The sequence below is a fragment of the Nannobrachium achirus genome, assembly GCF_963921795.1.
Source record: "Nannobrachium achirus genome assembly, chromosome: 10".
Classification (NCBI taxonomy): domain Eukaryota; kingdom Metazoa; phylum Chordata; class Actinopteri; order Myctophiformes; family Myctophidae; genus Nannobrachium; species Nannobrachium achirus.
The window spans coordinates 20,715,158-20,730,028 of NC_137819.1; the positions used below are offsets into that span (position 1 = coordinate 20,715,158).

At 40.4% G+C, this 14,871-nt stretch overlaps 1 protein-coding gene across 3 annotated transcripts in view; it reads left to right on the forward strand.

Moving 5' to 3' along the window:
• LOC308292523 (tropomyosin alpha-1 chain-like) overlaps nucleotides 1-6,916 on the forward strand; it is a gene marked incomplete at both ends in the record, with an annotated part of 42,311 nt that extends 35,395 nt beyond the window's left edge. For all 3 annotated transcript variants that reach the window (XM_080734874.1, XM_080734878.1, XM_080734877.1), the window contains one exon: nucleotides 6,483-6,916. In XM_080734874.1, coding sequence (XP_080591000.1) covers nucleotides 6,483-6,565 — 83 coding nt within the window. The remainder of the gene's footprint in view (nucleotides 1-6,482) is intronic.
• Nucleotides 6,917-14,871: the final 7,955 nt, after the last annotated feature.

A 14,871-nucleotide genomic window follows, 5' to 3' on the forward strand; every position in this document is an offset into this window, starting at 1 on the left:
TTGGTCAAGTTTATCTATGATATCCAAGGTTATGTTCACACTAGATGCCTTTTATGAAGAAAAAGAGCTATCTAAGAAAGAAAGAAAGTCAGGACTTTCTCATTTGATCTTTCTGCAATACGGGTTACATAATTAAATACAACACTCTCAGTTGTGTGTCACAGTCATAGTATTAAAGAATAAAACATGTTGAATTGTGTAAACATTGACGTTAAAGAGAAGCCGTGAGTCTGTCAATATTATGTCATTTGAGACACAGGATATCAGAAATATTGTGATATCACAAACTAGCGAGGTGGAAGTTAATTAACTACAAGTACTCTTGTTATTGCAACTACGGTAGGTAGTTTTTCCCATGAATTTATTTTATTCTAAAAATCAGTCATTTTGTTTTCATTTGATGACGTTTAGTTTAGTAACCTATACAGCTATGTTGTTATGGCAGGAGGAGTTAACAGTGACATCTGGTTTGAAGCTTTCCTCTTTCATAAAGACTTCTGATTAAGAAAATATGAGCCACACTCTGGAGAGAATCACTGGGGAGGGATTAGCTGACAGTATTGCTTCATACTGAAGTGGTTAGACTCAGGATGTGACCATATGTTTACAATTTACACTTTAGCAGATGTTTGGGGGGTTGAGAGAACATGCAGACTAGACCTGTAAGCATTCGAGCATGACTGAGGCCTGGATAAGACTCTGGACGATATGTCTTCAAGTCAATATCACAATCATTTCAAACGTATGCCTCGATTATGATTATGTAACGATTGTGTTATTTTAGTTCTCTGACAAGGTGTGTGGTGTAAATATTACGTGTGCAAAATAATTTACTTTTTTAATACAATAATTGATTTTCATAAATAGGGAAAATAGCAGATCTACAAGCTCAACACATCAATCGATGCAATGAGCTGTGAGCTTGTAGATTGACTATTTTCACAGGTTCTGGAGAGAGAGGAGAGCATTAGAACAGGCATGATATATTGGGGTTCGCATTGGATGAGTTAAAGCTATACTGTGTAAGTTGCTCAACTTGTGGTCAGTAGCTCTATAGCAAACCGCGGTCGCGTCCGCGTCTTTCGTCCGTTTTTCGGGCATCACAACCCCCGCGTCTGCCTCCACCTCGCCGAGATCTATCTTTAGAGGGGTCCCTGGTTCCTGTGCGTTCAGGCATTCCGGAGAAAAGGACTCCTTCACCCATGCTTCACCCAAGTATAGAGGCGAGAGACACACGGGCGCCTACAAATATGGCCGCTCTATTGTGATAGCGACCCCACTTCAAGATGCGCTGTGATTGGCCGGCAGTGTATAACCCTCGCTGTGATTGGCCGGTTGTATGATGACGTAATTATTCCGCGAAAACCGGGGCCCGGTCAGGAACATAGAAAACATATAAAGAGAAGGCTTTAGAAGCTGAAAATAACGGAGTGGGTGTTCTAAAACTTTAGCGATTTAACAGTTAGGACAATTTTAAGACTTGTTTTATAAAAAAAGTTACATGGTATAACTTCAAGACACTCGGAGTGGTGGGAAGATGGAAGAAAGAGCTTCTGAAGTCATCAACCTTCTTATCAAAGTTATCTTATTTCAACAGTACTGTATATTGTCGGTCTGATTTTGACCAGGGCTCCTAGTTTATTGAGGCACTGCACTGTTCTCTCTGCATTCAATGTATGTGACTGTAACTGTAATTGTGATAGTAAATACCGGTAGGTGACACAGCTTCAGCAGAGAGGAGGGTGAAGTTGTCTCAGGAGGGAGGGAGAAAGTGGAAAGGAGCTTTGTTGGACCGAATCCTAGCCCAGCAGAAAGAGGACGCAGCACTTTATAATGAGAGAGATAGAAGGCAGAGTTTAGAGCCATATAAGAAATGGAGAAGGGTCAGAAAATCACCGCCCACTCATCGCTCACCCAGCGCACACTCCCCCGGGCCAGGAGTATCTCTCTGCTACCAGCAGTGTCTCCTTCCACATTAGTGTTCCTTATTATGTGTCCTGTACGAGACACGTTCGCTCAACTCTGAGCGGGTTTTCAGATGACCAAGGAGCTGGCAGACGAGAGAGGGCTGTACACAGAACACAGATGAAATAGTGAAGAGGTAGTCAGGGAATATTATCAGAATAATGTCAACTCTGGGAATAAATTCCTTACCAAGAAATTTCGTCACCAATGTGTTTGTAAAGGTGTCTAGTATCACACAAAGTTTCAGTCTTTGTGGGGGATTTTTGACAGCTGCTGAAAGTTGGGGTCCCATTCACTTGTATATACTATACTATACAGGAAAGGAATATCCCACAAAAATCTGATTTAAGTAGCATGTGAGGGGTCAAACTAGGGTTTGTTATGATTCTGAATCCATTGCAAGCATTTGTTTTGCACGAAAAGCACTCGGCTTGGGCTAAAAACGGCCATAGCCACTTGTCCATGTCATCACTAAACAATCTTTTTGTGGGTCCTTTTTTGGAGTGTTTTTCGTGCAAATTCCCCTAGGGAAACTGAAAATTTCAGTCTTTGTGAGAAGTGTTACTAGACAACTTTACAAACACATTGGTGAAGAAATGTAAGGAATTTATTCCCAGATTGTATTCATATCCCCTGACTAAGGTAGAAGGGGGTTGCAGAGAGGGAAGGGAAGGAATCAGGCCAGGGGAGAGGGGAATGGATTGAAGAGAGAAAAGAGGGGTTCAGGTTGGTCAGGTTACGTCGAGCAGTGACGGTTTGTTGATGGGTGGGTTTATGTTGGAGAGCAGACAGAGACATATGGAGAAGGTTATGAAGTGGCGATCTGAGTTATGAAGGGCGGTAACAGAGAGAGGATAGCAGGAGAGAGAGAGCAGTTGCTACAAGGGGTCCGCCAAATCTTTGTGTGATAGGAACTTACATTAATTTTAACCCCTACATTTGCCAATAATAGCACATCTACAAGCTCACAATGAGCTTGTAATGTAGATCTGCCATTTCTGGCAAAGAGATTTGGTGTAGAGTGGAAAAAGGGCAGACCAAATGTCAAGTTTACTAAGAATTGGGTGTTTAAAATGATAGTGCTGTCAAACAAACAAGTCTATATGAATCTATCTATGAAATCTCTCAATACAATATGTAGTGGGGGTTCCTCTCTCTCAGCTAAGGGCTCCTTCCTTGGGCTGAAAAACACAGAAGACCCCTGCTCTAGAGCATTGGTTCTCAACCTTTTCAGGCCGCGACTCCCAAAATAATCATATTTTAACTCTCACCCTGACGAGCACTAAGAGTTGAGGCATTACAGTTAGTTTAACACAGTTCTAATGTGAAAATTGCAGATCTACATGCTCACATCTACATGAAAGAGAGAGAAGAGGGGTCTTCAAAAGGGGGTCCTACACCTACTTCTTACATCTACATGAAAATAGACGATCTGCATGTAGATCGGCTATTTTCACAATTTCTGTCTCTAATATTTGACAATTTGGCCAATGTCTAATTTGTCATTTTAGAGGTATTAAAAAGTCCTTAAATTGTCACTTTAGAAATGTGCATAAACCCTCTACACTTAAACTTTATGTTAGTTTGTTTACAGTTGAGTGAGAAAACAATGTTGAACATTAAGTTAATCATCTGGCAACCCCCCAAAATAATTCTGGGGGTCCTGACCCACAGGTCTAGAACCAGTGCTCTAGAGAACACTAGGGCTGCTCTATGGATAGTAGAAGTAGATAAGGAAAGGTCAAATGAAGACTAAAGATTAGAAACATGAAGATGGTTGTCTGCTGACAGGTTGAAGTCACCCAGTAGAAATGAGAGGGGCGACCATCATAATAGTGTACAGCTCTTATAAGAAGTAACCAAGTGGATCTGGAGGACGATAGAGCAAATCTATGGAAAAGAGGGACAGTGGGGTCCGGGGACCCCCAATTGCCTTTGAGGGGGTTCCAGGGGATCCCCTGAAAATGTGTGTTTGACAACTTTAACCAAATGTTATACTTTGGTTGTTAAAAAATAATCGATCTACAAGCTCACAAAGTAGATTGTCAATCTGAAAAATCTTGACAAATTTGGGAAACATTCAGAATATATATATATATATATATATTAACATTTGTTTACACACATCTTCTCTTATGGGGGTTCCTGGCACTAAATCTTTTCAGATGGGGGTCTGCGGCTCAATAATTTTAGGTGTCCTTGATATGAAAATGTTTGAGACCCACTAGTTTCATTGAGACAGCATTACATCAAATAGTCATCTTCCAGAACAGCTACGTTGTGTACTTTTACCTGAGTAGCTTTCAACACAAGTAATCTTACTTCTACCTGAGTAACATCTTATTCAGGTGAGTATAAGAGTGGATATTCTACCCCCTGCTCAGCTGTAAACATCAGGGATCTTCAGCCTGCTCCAGGGACAAGCAACAGGAATGAGCAAACATGACATGCTGTGATGAAACATGTTAAAGGAGTAGTTCACCCCCAAAATGCATTTTTTTCCCTATTGATTTCTCACCCCATGGAGACTTGAGGTCAATAATATTTTTTGTTTTTTGTGGCATACCTAAGACAATATTATGATTACAATAAATGTACCTAGGTAGAAGAATAAAAGTCTGCACACCGATTTATGCTCCCAATGATAAAAGTTTACTTGTGGTAACGTTTCGAGCCTAACGGCTCTTCATCAGACCTTCACAATAGCAGTATGGGGCTGTTAAGTATGACATCATTTTGTAGGCAGAAGAGAATTTCTGCCCCCAGTTTCCGTGAATCTTTTTACTATTTTTACTATTTACACATTTTTCTTCTCTTTGTTGTTGAAAGGAAAGTGTTATAATTATACTTTAGTCGTTATTTTTGTCTCGGATCTGTTGAAATAGCGAGGGACAGAAAATGCTCTGGGGTCAGAGTTCTCCTCTGCCTACAAAATGATGTCACGGCTTAAAAGCCCCATAGACATGCATTTATCTAGTCAGTGTGTCATCCCACACCTGTGGGCCATAGACCAATCAGTCCCCAATGTTCAATGTCACCAATACATATTACATGTCTTGTATTTGTACCTCATACATCGTATACATTATATACATACATATACATACCCAATTCTGTTCCCAAGAATTACAAATAATACAAATACAAAAGGACTCAGGCCCTTAGGCCATCATACAGTAATGCTACCTAAAAGAGGCGCCTCTTGTCTATTGTAGAGATTAGTAAACATGGGACAAAAACACCTTAATATATTACAATTTACACAGGAGAGACTGTTACTAGAGGAAATAAACAAACAGGGCAGTATTTCAATTGAAAAAGGAAACAATAAATGTACCCCCATTGATTCCGGAAAGTTGTCATTTTTTGGGTGAACTATTCCTTTGTTATGGTTCCTACAGGTTACTGGCAGGCTCGTACACACGTTCACAAGTGCACACGCACGCATGCGGGCACACACGAGCACACAGGCACGCACAGCCCGCATACATGCACCCACACATCATGCACCATGCTTTGTGTTGCTCTGCCCTCTTGTGGTGACGTTGTCTACCTAAATGTGATATGTTCACTTTTCAGGACCTCATCATCCCCCAGAGTTGGTTAGTGGAAGCTATCATTTTTGCGAGAAAATGTAAGAAAATGCAAGAAAGATTCAAAAGAAACGACAACATCCCCACCACATTGTTGTAGTTAGGTTAGAGGAGTGTACTAGACATCTCAAAGAGAACACCAGCACTCACGGACAAGTCCTTTTAAGGCACTTTTTTATTTTAAGTTTCGTTGTTCAGGGTAAGCTGCAGAGCAGCAGAAACAAATGGACGCGTTTCGGCGTAAAGCCTTCTTCAGCATTGCATGAGGTTAGAGGAGTGTGCTTGGGTGGGCCGAAAGGGTCCCGGTTCGATTCCTCACATAAGTAGGACAAATCTGGATCTGGAGAAGTGAGTGACCAACAATAAACCCTCACTTGGGCAAGGCACTGAACCCTCAAATTGTGGGGAGTATTTGAGATAGCTAACTTTAGCTCAAGTGATAAGTAAAGACAACCTTGTAGAAGTAGTGGAATCTACAGTAAATTACAATATTTGTTTTATAATATACATTATATTGTGGAGTTAAAGTAATAAGTTAAAAAAGGACAGTATTCAAGTAAATGTAGCCTACTTTGCTACTGTCCACCATTGCATTAAAGTAGTGTTGTATCTCCAGGGGTGGACAGTAATGAAGTAATGAAGTATTGTACTTCAATGCCTTTGGCATGTAAAGAACCTCTGTGTAACCTATTCCATATCATTGTGCGCTTCCTTTTGAAAATCCCATTCATACATTCAAAGGCTGTAGTTTCAGACTTTCAGCTTTCAAGATTATGTTACACTTTCCAACTCTATTGCACGCCACACGCTCAACCTGGGCGAATGCGAGTATTCATTTACACTGTGTGGTGGTGGGGATAATATTTGAGACGGCTGAAGATGACCGTTGTTATTTGTCTCCTTGCACCACTCCGTCTCTTCCAGACATGCTGGAGGGCGCCAAGGTTGAGAACCTGAAGCTGAGTGAAGACCTCAACCAGACCATGGCGGAGCTCAACAGCTTCTGATGACATCCATGGATGTCCTACTGGGAGACAACCCCACCCCTCACTAACCCCACCCTCCCGAAGGCCCCCCTCCACGCACCCACCAGTCCTTTACACCAGTGGTTCTCAAAGTGGATTCCTTATTGGGGTCTAAATTGACCCATACGAGTCTGTAACTCTTGACAGTGTACAAATGGAACCAAATGAACCCCATTTGGTTCCATTCGTGCACTGTCAGAGTTAAGGGGAGACCTTGAAATTTGAAAGTTTGAGAAACACTGCTTTACACCCTGTTGACTGTTGTTTCTTGTTTTTGAATGTTTGTGGCTCAGTGTATTTCACCAGGATTATATACTGTATGACAAGTGGTGGGAAAAAAGTACTCACATTCTTTACTTAAGTAAAAGTATCAATATTGCAATTTAGAAATACTCTGTTACAAGTAGAAGTCCGGAATTACAATAAGTGTACAATGTACATAAAAGTAACAAAAGTATAAAGTACTAATTATGCAGAAGGTCCCATATCACAAGTTTTCAAATGTAAAATGTAAAGAAAAAATTGAAATGGCAGATCTAAAAAGCTCACAATGCGACACATCGCAAGCTTGTAGATCGGCTATTTTAAAATGGCTGAAATGTATATAGGGCTGAAGTGGGTAATGTAATGTTTCACAAAGTTTTCAAATAATTGTAGTGGAGTCAAAGTATAATATTTGCCTCTGAGATGTAATGGAGTAGAAGTAAAAGTATTGAAAATTGGAAATACTCCAGTAAAGTAAAAAAAAAACTAAAAGTGTCCTGAAGTGAAGTACTTGAGTAAATGTACTTCACCACCGCTGTATGATAGATGGGAGTTACATTAAAAAGAAAAACACTATTAGGGGCCGTGTTCACAGTACGTTTATTTTTTTTTACATTTTGGATGTCCACTGTGCTTCTTAATGGACAACTTTTATTTTACTACAAGGGTTCATAAAGAGAAAAGAAAAGATGAGTGTTAAAATGTTTTCATTAATTTACTGCTTTCTATCGTTTTAGGGATTTTAACGATTCTGATTTCACTGGGTGGGGGCATGCGTACTTTTTTGACACGATAAGCCCATTCCCAAGAATCTTTCGTGGGCTATGTGACTTATGGGGGCTACTAGTAGTGTTACTGTAAATAGTAATAAAGACATCTCAGGCTAATTTGTGTCTAAAAATACATATTTAGCCACTTGTACGCATGCCCCCACCTCTTGAAATCAAAATTGTTGAAATGGCTAAAACTATAGAAAGCAGTAAATGAAAATATTTTAACAGTATTCTTTTCCCTACTTACAATATAAAATATGAACCCTTGTTGTAAAAAAGTTGTCCTTTAATCAAGGGCACACAGAATGTTTATTGATGCCCGCAATGTTCAAACATCTCAACCATTTCTGTACTGAGCTCTTCTACATTATTTCCACAAAATAGCCTAGCTGAAATAACGGTAAACATGGACTTCTCATGGTTGTGGTGAGGCTCAAATGTGACATTGATAAGTGGCGCTCCTCTCCAAAAGTGCTGGATGGTGAGAGTGCAGTGACGCGAGGCACTGTGCTGGTAAGAAGAGTGTCCCAGTGAGTCTTTACTGTAGAAATGTATGACAGCAAGGTGCTGGCAGCGCAACAAAAACACCCTGTGGACACAGCCCCATATGTTTCCTACAGGATGTTTAGAAGATTTGAGAGCATTTGAAAGCATCAACTAAGCATTTATGGTAGTGACTATATTAGGCCTGGCTGGGTTTCTTCAGTTTAACCCCGAGTCTACCTATAGTGCCCGAAGGTCACTAGGTAGCTGTTACCTATGTATTATCTGTTGCATATGTTAAATGTTACATCAAAACTATTCATAATATAGGTAATGTGTCATTTGTACACGTTGATGTTGATGTATCATTGCCTAATATCCGCATTCTGTGTGAATGATGATGTACTACTCATAAAACAAACAACAGTTTGTATCAATGTGAATGTTTTGCACGAAATAAACACTCCCAAGTCTGTAAGGACCCTTGAAGATTCATTGATAGACAGTTGCACAACGGTGTTGCACTGTTGCTTGCTAAAACAGTAAATTGTGTTGTCAGCAAGCAACACCGTCATCATTCTATGGAGAATCACAAGGATGTTAGGAGGAATGTTATACAGTACTTGCGATTAAGACAGCCAACTCAATTGGTCAACATGTCACAGTTTGGTTTAAGGATGCATTTGTTTAATCTATCTTGAGGACTGGTAATGTTTATATATTTGCCTTATCCTCTGTTTGATGGTATATATTGGTGGCTACCAGAGACCATATTCACACGAGCAGCCCTTTTGCTTTACTTCTCGTTTGGTTGGCTTCTCTCTCTCCTCTGCATGCTGCACTGTTCCCATCTTTAACACTTCATATCAACTCCTGACCGAAGTTCAAGTTCTGTTCTTGGTGATTCATTATCCTCAAATAGGAAATAAATGAACACATCTTTGACATTGCAAGTCTTCTGGAACACTACTCTGAATCACTTCATCATTCCCCATTCAATTTCTATGTGCAACTTCTAAGTAGATTAAATCACAGATTCCCTGTTACCACTCGATCTATATGCCACTCAAACTGCTGTGCCAAGGCCAGTAGGCCACTACTTATTGGCTAAAATAAAAGTCTGGGTTTCCGAGGCTACTTATTGGCTAACGCTTCACTCAATTTCAGTATTCAATGTATGCAAGGATGCCCAAAACATTCATCTTGCGAGTGGGTTGCTTATAACTTATGATTTAAGGCTATTGTCAGCCAACAGAAATTATGTTATGTTTTCAACAGGAAAATAAAAAAATAAAATACAATTTACAACTTGGCTTTCATCATTCTGTTGAAAAGAAATTTGTGCGTGATTCATTTTGTTCGGACACTGTCAGAACAGCCTCTACAGTTGGCACACCCTTTCCTGTTGTAACTACCAGTTAGTACAGGTAGTTGTAACTACCAGTTACAACAATGTTTGCAAATGTATAACTTAATGTGACAGAGCAGATTTACATCGGCACATGTACTGCACAATCGTGTTACTTCAAGCAACTAGCAACATGTTAATGACATGTCTTTGAAATTAACAAAAGATGGTCCAACTTCAATACGTATGGTCACTGTTTGTCCTTTACATATGAGACTTGTTGATCAGTTTGTTGGTCAAAAGTAGCAGATTGCAGATGGGTTAAAATGATCTCAGTTTTTTTGGGCTTTTTATGCCTTTATTTGATAGGATACAGTAGACTAACAGGAATGGGGAGAGAGATGGGGAATGACATGTGGCAAAGGTCGTCCGGATCGAGAATCAAACCGGCGACGCCAGCAGGCATCATAGCCTAGTATGTATTATGTGCCTAGACCACCAGGCTAGCGGGCACCCCCTCAGAGCATCTTTTTAAACATTAAATAGAACAGAAGAATGTGCACCGTAGCTCAGTGACAGTCAGTCATTATGGAACATGAAAGTGCAGTTAGGCCCCATTTACACAACATAAATTATTAAACAAAGAACCATATACTATTGTACAACAGGCTACCCATGTAAATAAGGGAAAAAGACTACAGAGGAAAAGGACAGTGAAAATGCATGCATTTGGCAGCATGTGTTCCACCACAAACATGAATTGGTGCATGTAAAGCCCCATTTACACTGGCAGCAAAGCCTGGATGAGATCTGTGTCATATACAGATTGGAAGTGAAAAGTGTAAAAAAAAGAAAAAACTATGGACCAGAGCTAATTCATAATGGTAGATCCAGGATGTCCCATTTTATACAGCAATGCCGCCATCTGGTGGCTATCAATAGGACTTACAACTATTGGAGATAAATGTAGGTTTAGAAGGCAGGACGAGACACCGTGGAAGAGAGGAAGTGTCTTTTTTGTTTCGATTTCTCTTACTACATCTGAAATACCAGCGTCCATGAAAAGCTCCTGGTAAGCTACTGTATTTATATAACATCTTCATAGCCTATGATTCACTCATGGTGGGCTACGTGGGTCTTCAAAGTTATCAACTAAGTTCACCATCGCCAGATTGGCATAGGTGTTATGTTGGTAGGTTTGTGTCGTTGAGGGTGGTAGTTCCAACCTCAGACCGTCAGAAAACAGGAGGGTTGGCAGGTTAGCGCGCGGGTCCCTTTTTTTGGCCTCATTATTAGAGTGTAGGCCTGAGTGACATTTACAAGTGACTAGCTTTAAGTAAACTAGCCCTACCCGTTCAAAGATATGAGCTCCGAAATGATGTGCAGTGTGTGGGTTATGGGATGTGCACTGTGCACACAGTATATGAGGGATGGAAAGTAACTTTAACTGGTGTTTGCATGATAATATGTAGGCGCATCAATGTAAGAAATACCCGTTTCGTTTAATGGCTACAGAGATACTGTGTTCCACCCCCCCCCCCCCCCCCCCCCCCCCCCGCCGACCCGCCTGCACACACACACACACACACACACACACACACACACACACACACACACACACACACACGCACTCTCTCACACACACACAGAGCTGGTTAAACATGTTGCCTCATGCTAGATGCAGAATAGATTAGCCTCAAGCTAGATGCAGAATAGATAGTAGATACACCATAAAAATGCTAATATACAGCATACGATTTGTGAAAGTGACAAACGGGCTTCACAGTTATGTTAGGTGTGTTCATATGCTAATTGTGATGCGATTTCAGATCAATTGCTCCAGCCATTGAGGAGAAACGCTGTGACAGACAGACACTCAGACATTCCGAAAATTATATGTTAGAATTGAATGACATCGGTGTGTGGTGTCCCTGTCCCACCTAAAATGTGTAAAGGAGGAGGAGCGTTGAGTTGTGCCTAATGGGGATAGGATGATGAGCCAGGGTAGAGTGGGGTTAGTAGTTGATCTGCTCTTTTTTAACCCAAGGCTTTCCACAGTGGCTTTTCCATCTGTGGAAAATGAAAATGAAAGTTTGAAGTGAGCGGTGGTGTATGTACATTTCAAGGCTGCTCAACAGCACCTCTCTGGTCACCCAGCGGTACTCAGGCTACAGACAGACAGACAGACAGACAGACAGACAGACAGACAGACAGACAGACACGCATAGGGGAAAGCGGGGTAAACTGAGACACCGGGTAAACTGAGACACCCCCTGTATCTTGGCAATGGAACACATTTGTGGTCATGTGACCATTATATTTTCAAGCCCCTTGAATTTCCCATGCACTTGCCATGAAGAGAGAGACCTGATAGAGCTGTAGAAAACATGCTTTTTTCACAAAAATGTGTTTTTTGCATGTAAAAGTAAATGTTCTTGCTGTCAACATAATCAGCTGTTGTGTCAAAGCAAATTGATGCAGGGAGAACATTATAGCTGAATTCCAATCCGAAGGGTTCGCACTTTGAAGTGCGCATTTGAAGCCTTGAAGGATGACGTCACTGGGCCGCGCCTAGTGCTGTCCCATTTAGTAGACCTAGGGTAACCTACCCTTGGAATGTGCACTACTCCACAATGCAACGCGCCTCCACGATTCAACCCGGATCAAAACAAAAACAACAGTGTCTGCTGTCCATCGCATTAAACTTTTATCCACAAAAGAGCTCTCTAACTTCTTGTTTGGTGCCACAGAGTTTAATTGTAAGATGTTTTAGGTATAGTATTTAGTTGTATAAACTTCATAATTAATCATGACAGAGCCTATTTAAAAATATGATCGGCGTTGTCGGAAGGTTCTGAGAACGGTGCACCCGCACGTCCCGCAGTGTCTCGTCTCGGGGCGGGCAGCTCTACGCATCGAATCCCTCTGAAGGCAACTTGTTCTCGGCTCCACGGCTCTGCTCCCCTCCCTTGGAATTGGTGGTGGATCATGACTGACAGATTTGTTGTTGTGGCTTAATTAACAGGCAATCCATCAAATTGTTTTCTTAATATGATTAGATATGAAAGAAACTGCCTCTGTATAATGCTTGGTTGAATGTTTTGTTTTCAATGTTTTCAAGTAACATGACGAACTCATGTTATATAGTTTATACCATTCATTGCATATTCTACTGAGCATACCGTTATTAATTCAGATTGTCCAGTGTATTGTATATGTGCGTTATGTTATTTCCAATTAAATAACTACCACTGAGTTCCCGTGGCAAAGAACTTCGAGCATCAGGTTTGGTATTTGAGTGTTGTTTAAAATAATATAGGTCTATAGCCTATAACAACGTGTGAACGTGTCCACTAATAAACGAGGAACGAATTCAGAATATAATCAAACATCAGAATGAACTGTAAATAGAAATGGATAGAGAGTAGGCCTACTAGACTATGGCAACATCAAATCGGGAATAGAGTATTTCCCTTAATTACAGATGTTATGAATAGGCTACGTGAAACAATAATAGCTATTGACAATGTGTGATTTAGTCCTAAATTCGCATAGGCTATAAATAAATAAACGTTAACGATGGGGGAACAATTATTTTTGCTTTATTCTCCACTGCTCTGTAATATACAAAACAGAGGCTCAGAACTCTAGCTAAATGACATTTAGTGGGAATGTTTTATTCTCTCACCTTCACACACTTCAGAATGAGAAAATACTGTATTAGGGTCCATTTGATTATAGGCCTATAGTATCCTAGTGTAATATCTGTGGGTTAGAACTCGGCATTCAGTCTTCACTATAATAACTAAATAAAGCTTCAGATCTTTGTCATATTTCCGTAAAAAGAACTACCGGTACATTATGCGTTGATGCCATTTGAATGTTTGCTTTATGATTTACTATGAATTGACCATGATATGAAATGTTGCATTTTTATTTTGGGGCTTGTATTGCTTAAAATTGCTGCTATTAATGATGATGATCAGATTACGGTGATGTGACAGAAAGGCAGGGCAAACACATTTTCAACCACAAACATATCACAGAATATACAAATCATTTTATTTTGTTTAAAACTTAGGTCGGGCTTTTCATATTTCTCTCTGTCAATAAATGACCTGAAATGATGTTAATTCCGAAGCCGCTTTTACATTATGCATAATATGAATATCATGAGATACATGTTGTTACAGTGTGAATTGTAATAGAGTGTGTTAATAAACTGTTATTTGATTTCATGATCTTGTGCTTCAGAACAATCTCATCATACAGTTATGTGACTGTCAGACCTCAGACCTTTAATTATGACAAAACCAAAAACAGAAGTTTCTTTAATATCTAATCAACAGAAAAACTATTTGAAACGGGTTGTCTGAAAGTTGTAGCCACAATAAATCATATCACAATCATGTATAGGTCAATAGCCAGTGTTTCCCAAACTTTTTAGCCTGTACGTGACCCAAAAAAGAAATTAGTTTGCCCTGGATCCAAACTAGTGAAAACAGCAGATCTACAAGCTCACAACGCGTCGCTTTGCACCGCGTTGTGAGCTTGTAGAGCAGGTAAGCAACAGGACATGCAACGCTCATCCCAAGCCGAAGATCGAATGCCTTGGACGGATGACATGACTCTCACTGCCCGCCTCGGTTCGAGTGATGCTGGTTCTCAATTCTCCTCGAACGTCAAAATAGCTGTGAATTATTAGGTGACCCCCCAAAAAGTTCAAAATATCCTAAAATGTCTTAAAAGTTAATTCCGCCTCACAAAAAGTTTGGACGTTTAAGAAGGTAAAATACGTAGTTTAAAAGCACCGCAGAGGAGAAAATGGCGGAGGAATGATTTTTGCAACCGGAAGTTCTCGGTTATGGACTCCACAGGCACTGTGGAGTGCACTTCACAGGACAAGCCCTACACATGGCACGGCCAAGTGACGTCATAGCCCTTCAAATGCGCACTTCAAAGTGCGAACCCTTCGGATTGGAATTCAGCTTATATATCATACATGTTGATGAACTACCAACCTATAAATCCATGTGATAGATGCTAACTGAAGATTACCCTGAATTGATAAAAATCAAAATGTGGCTGTGGGGTAAAGTGAGACAATTGCTTCGGGGTAAAGTGAGACACTATCTCACATTAGCCCAACATGACAGACAGGGATAAAGCTGTAAACACCTGATTAAAGGGTGTACCAAACTTTTATCAGTTGATTCTTATTGCGACCGAAGGTCGCATATACTCTGAAGAACCGTGTCGCTTGAGTGTCCTTCCGTAACCTCTGTGATGTCAGTGTGATGTCAGCGAGTTGTGACATCACTTCCTGTACGGGGCGGCTACACAAAATGTGGATAACACTATATATGGAGATAGTCCAGTCCATCATGTCATATGGGACTACCGTCATAGAAAGTAGACAT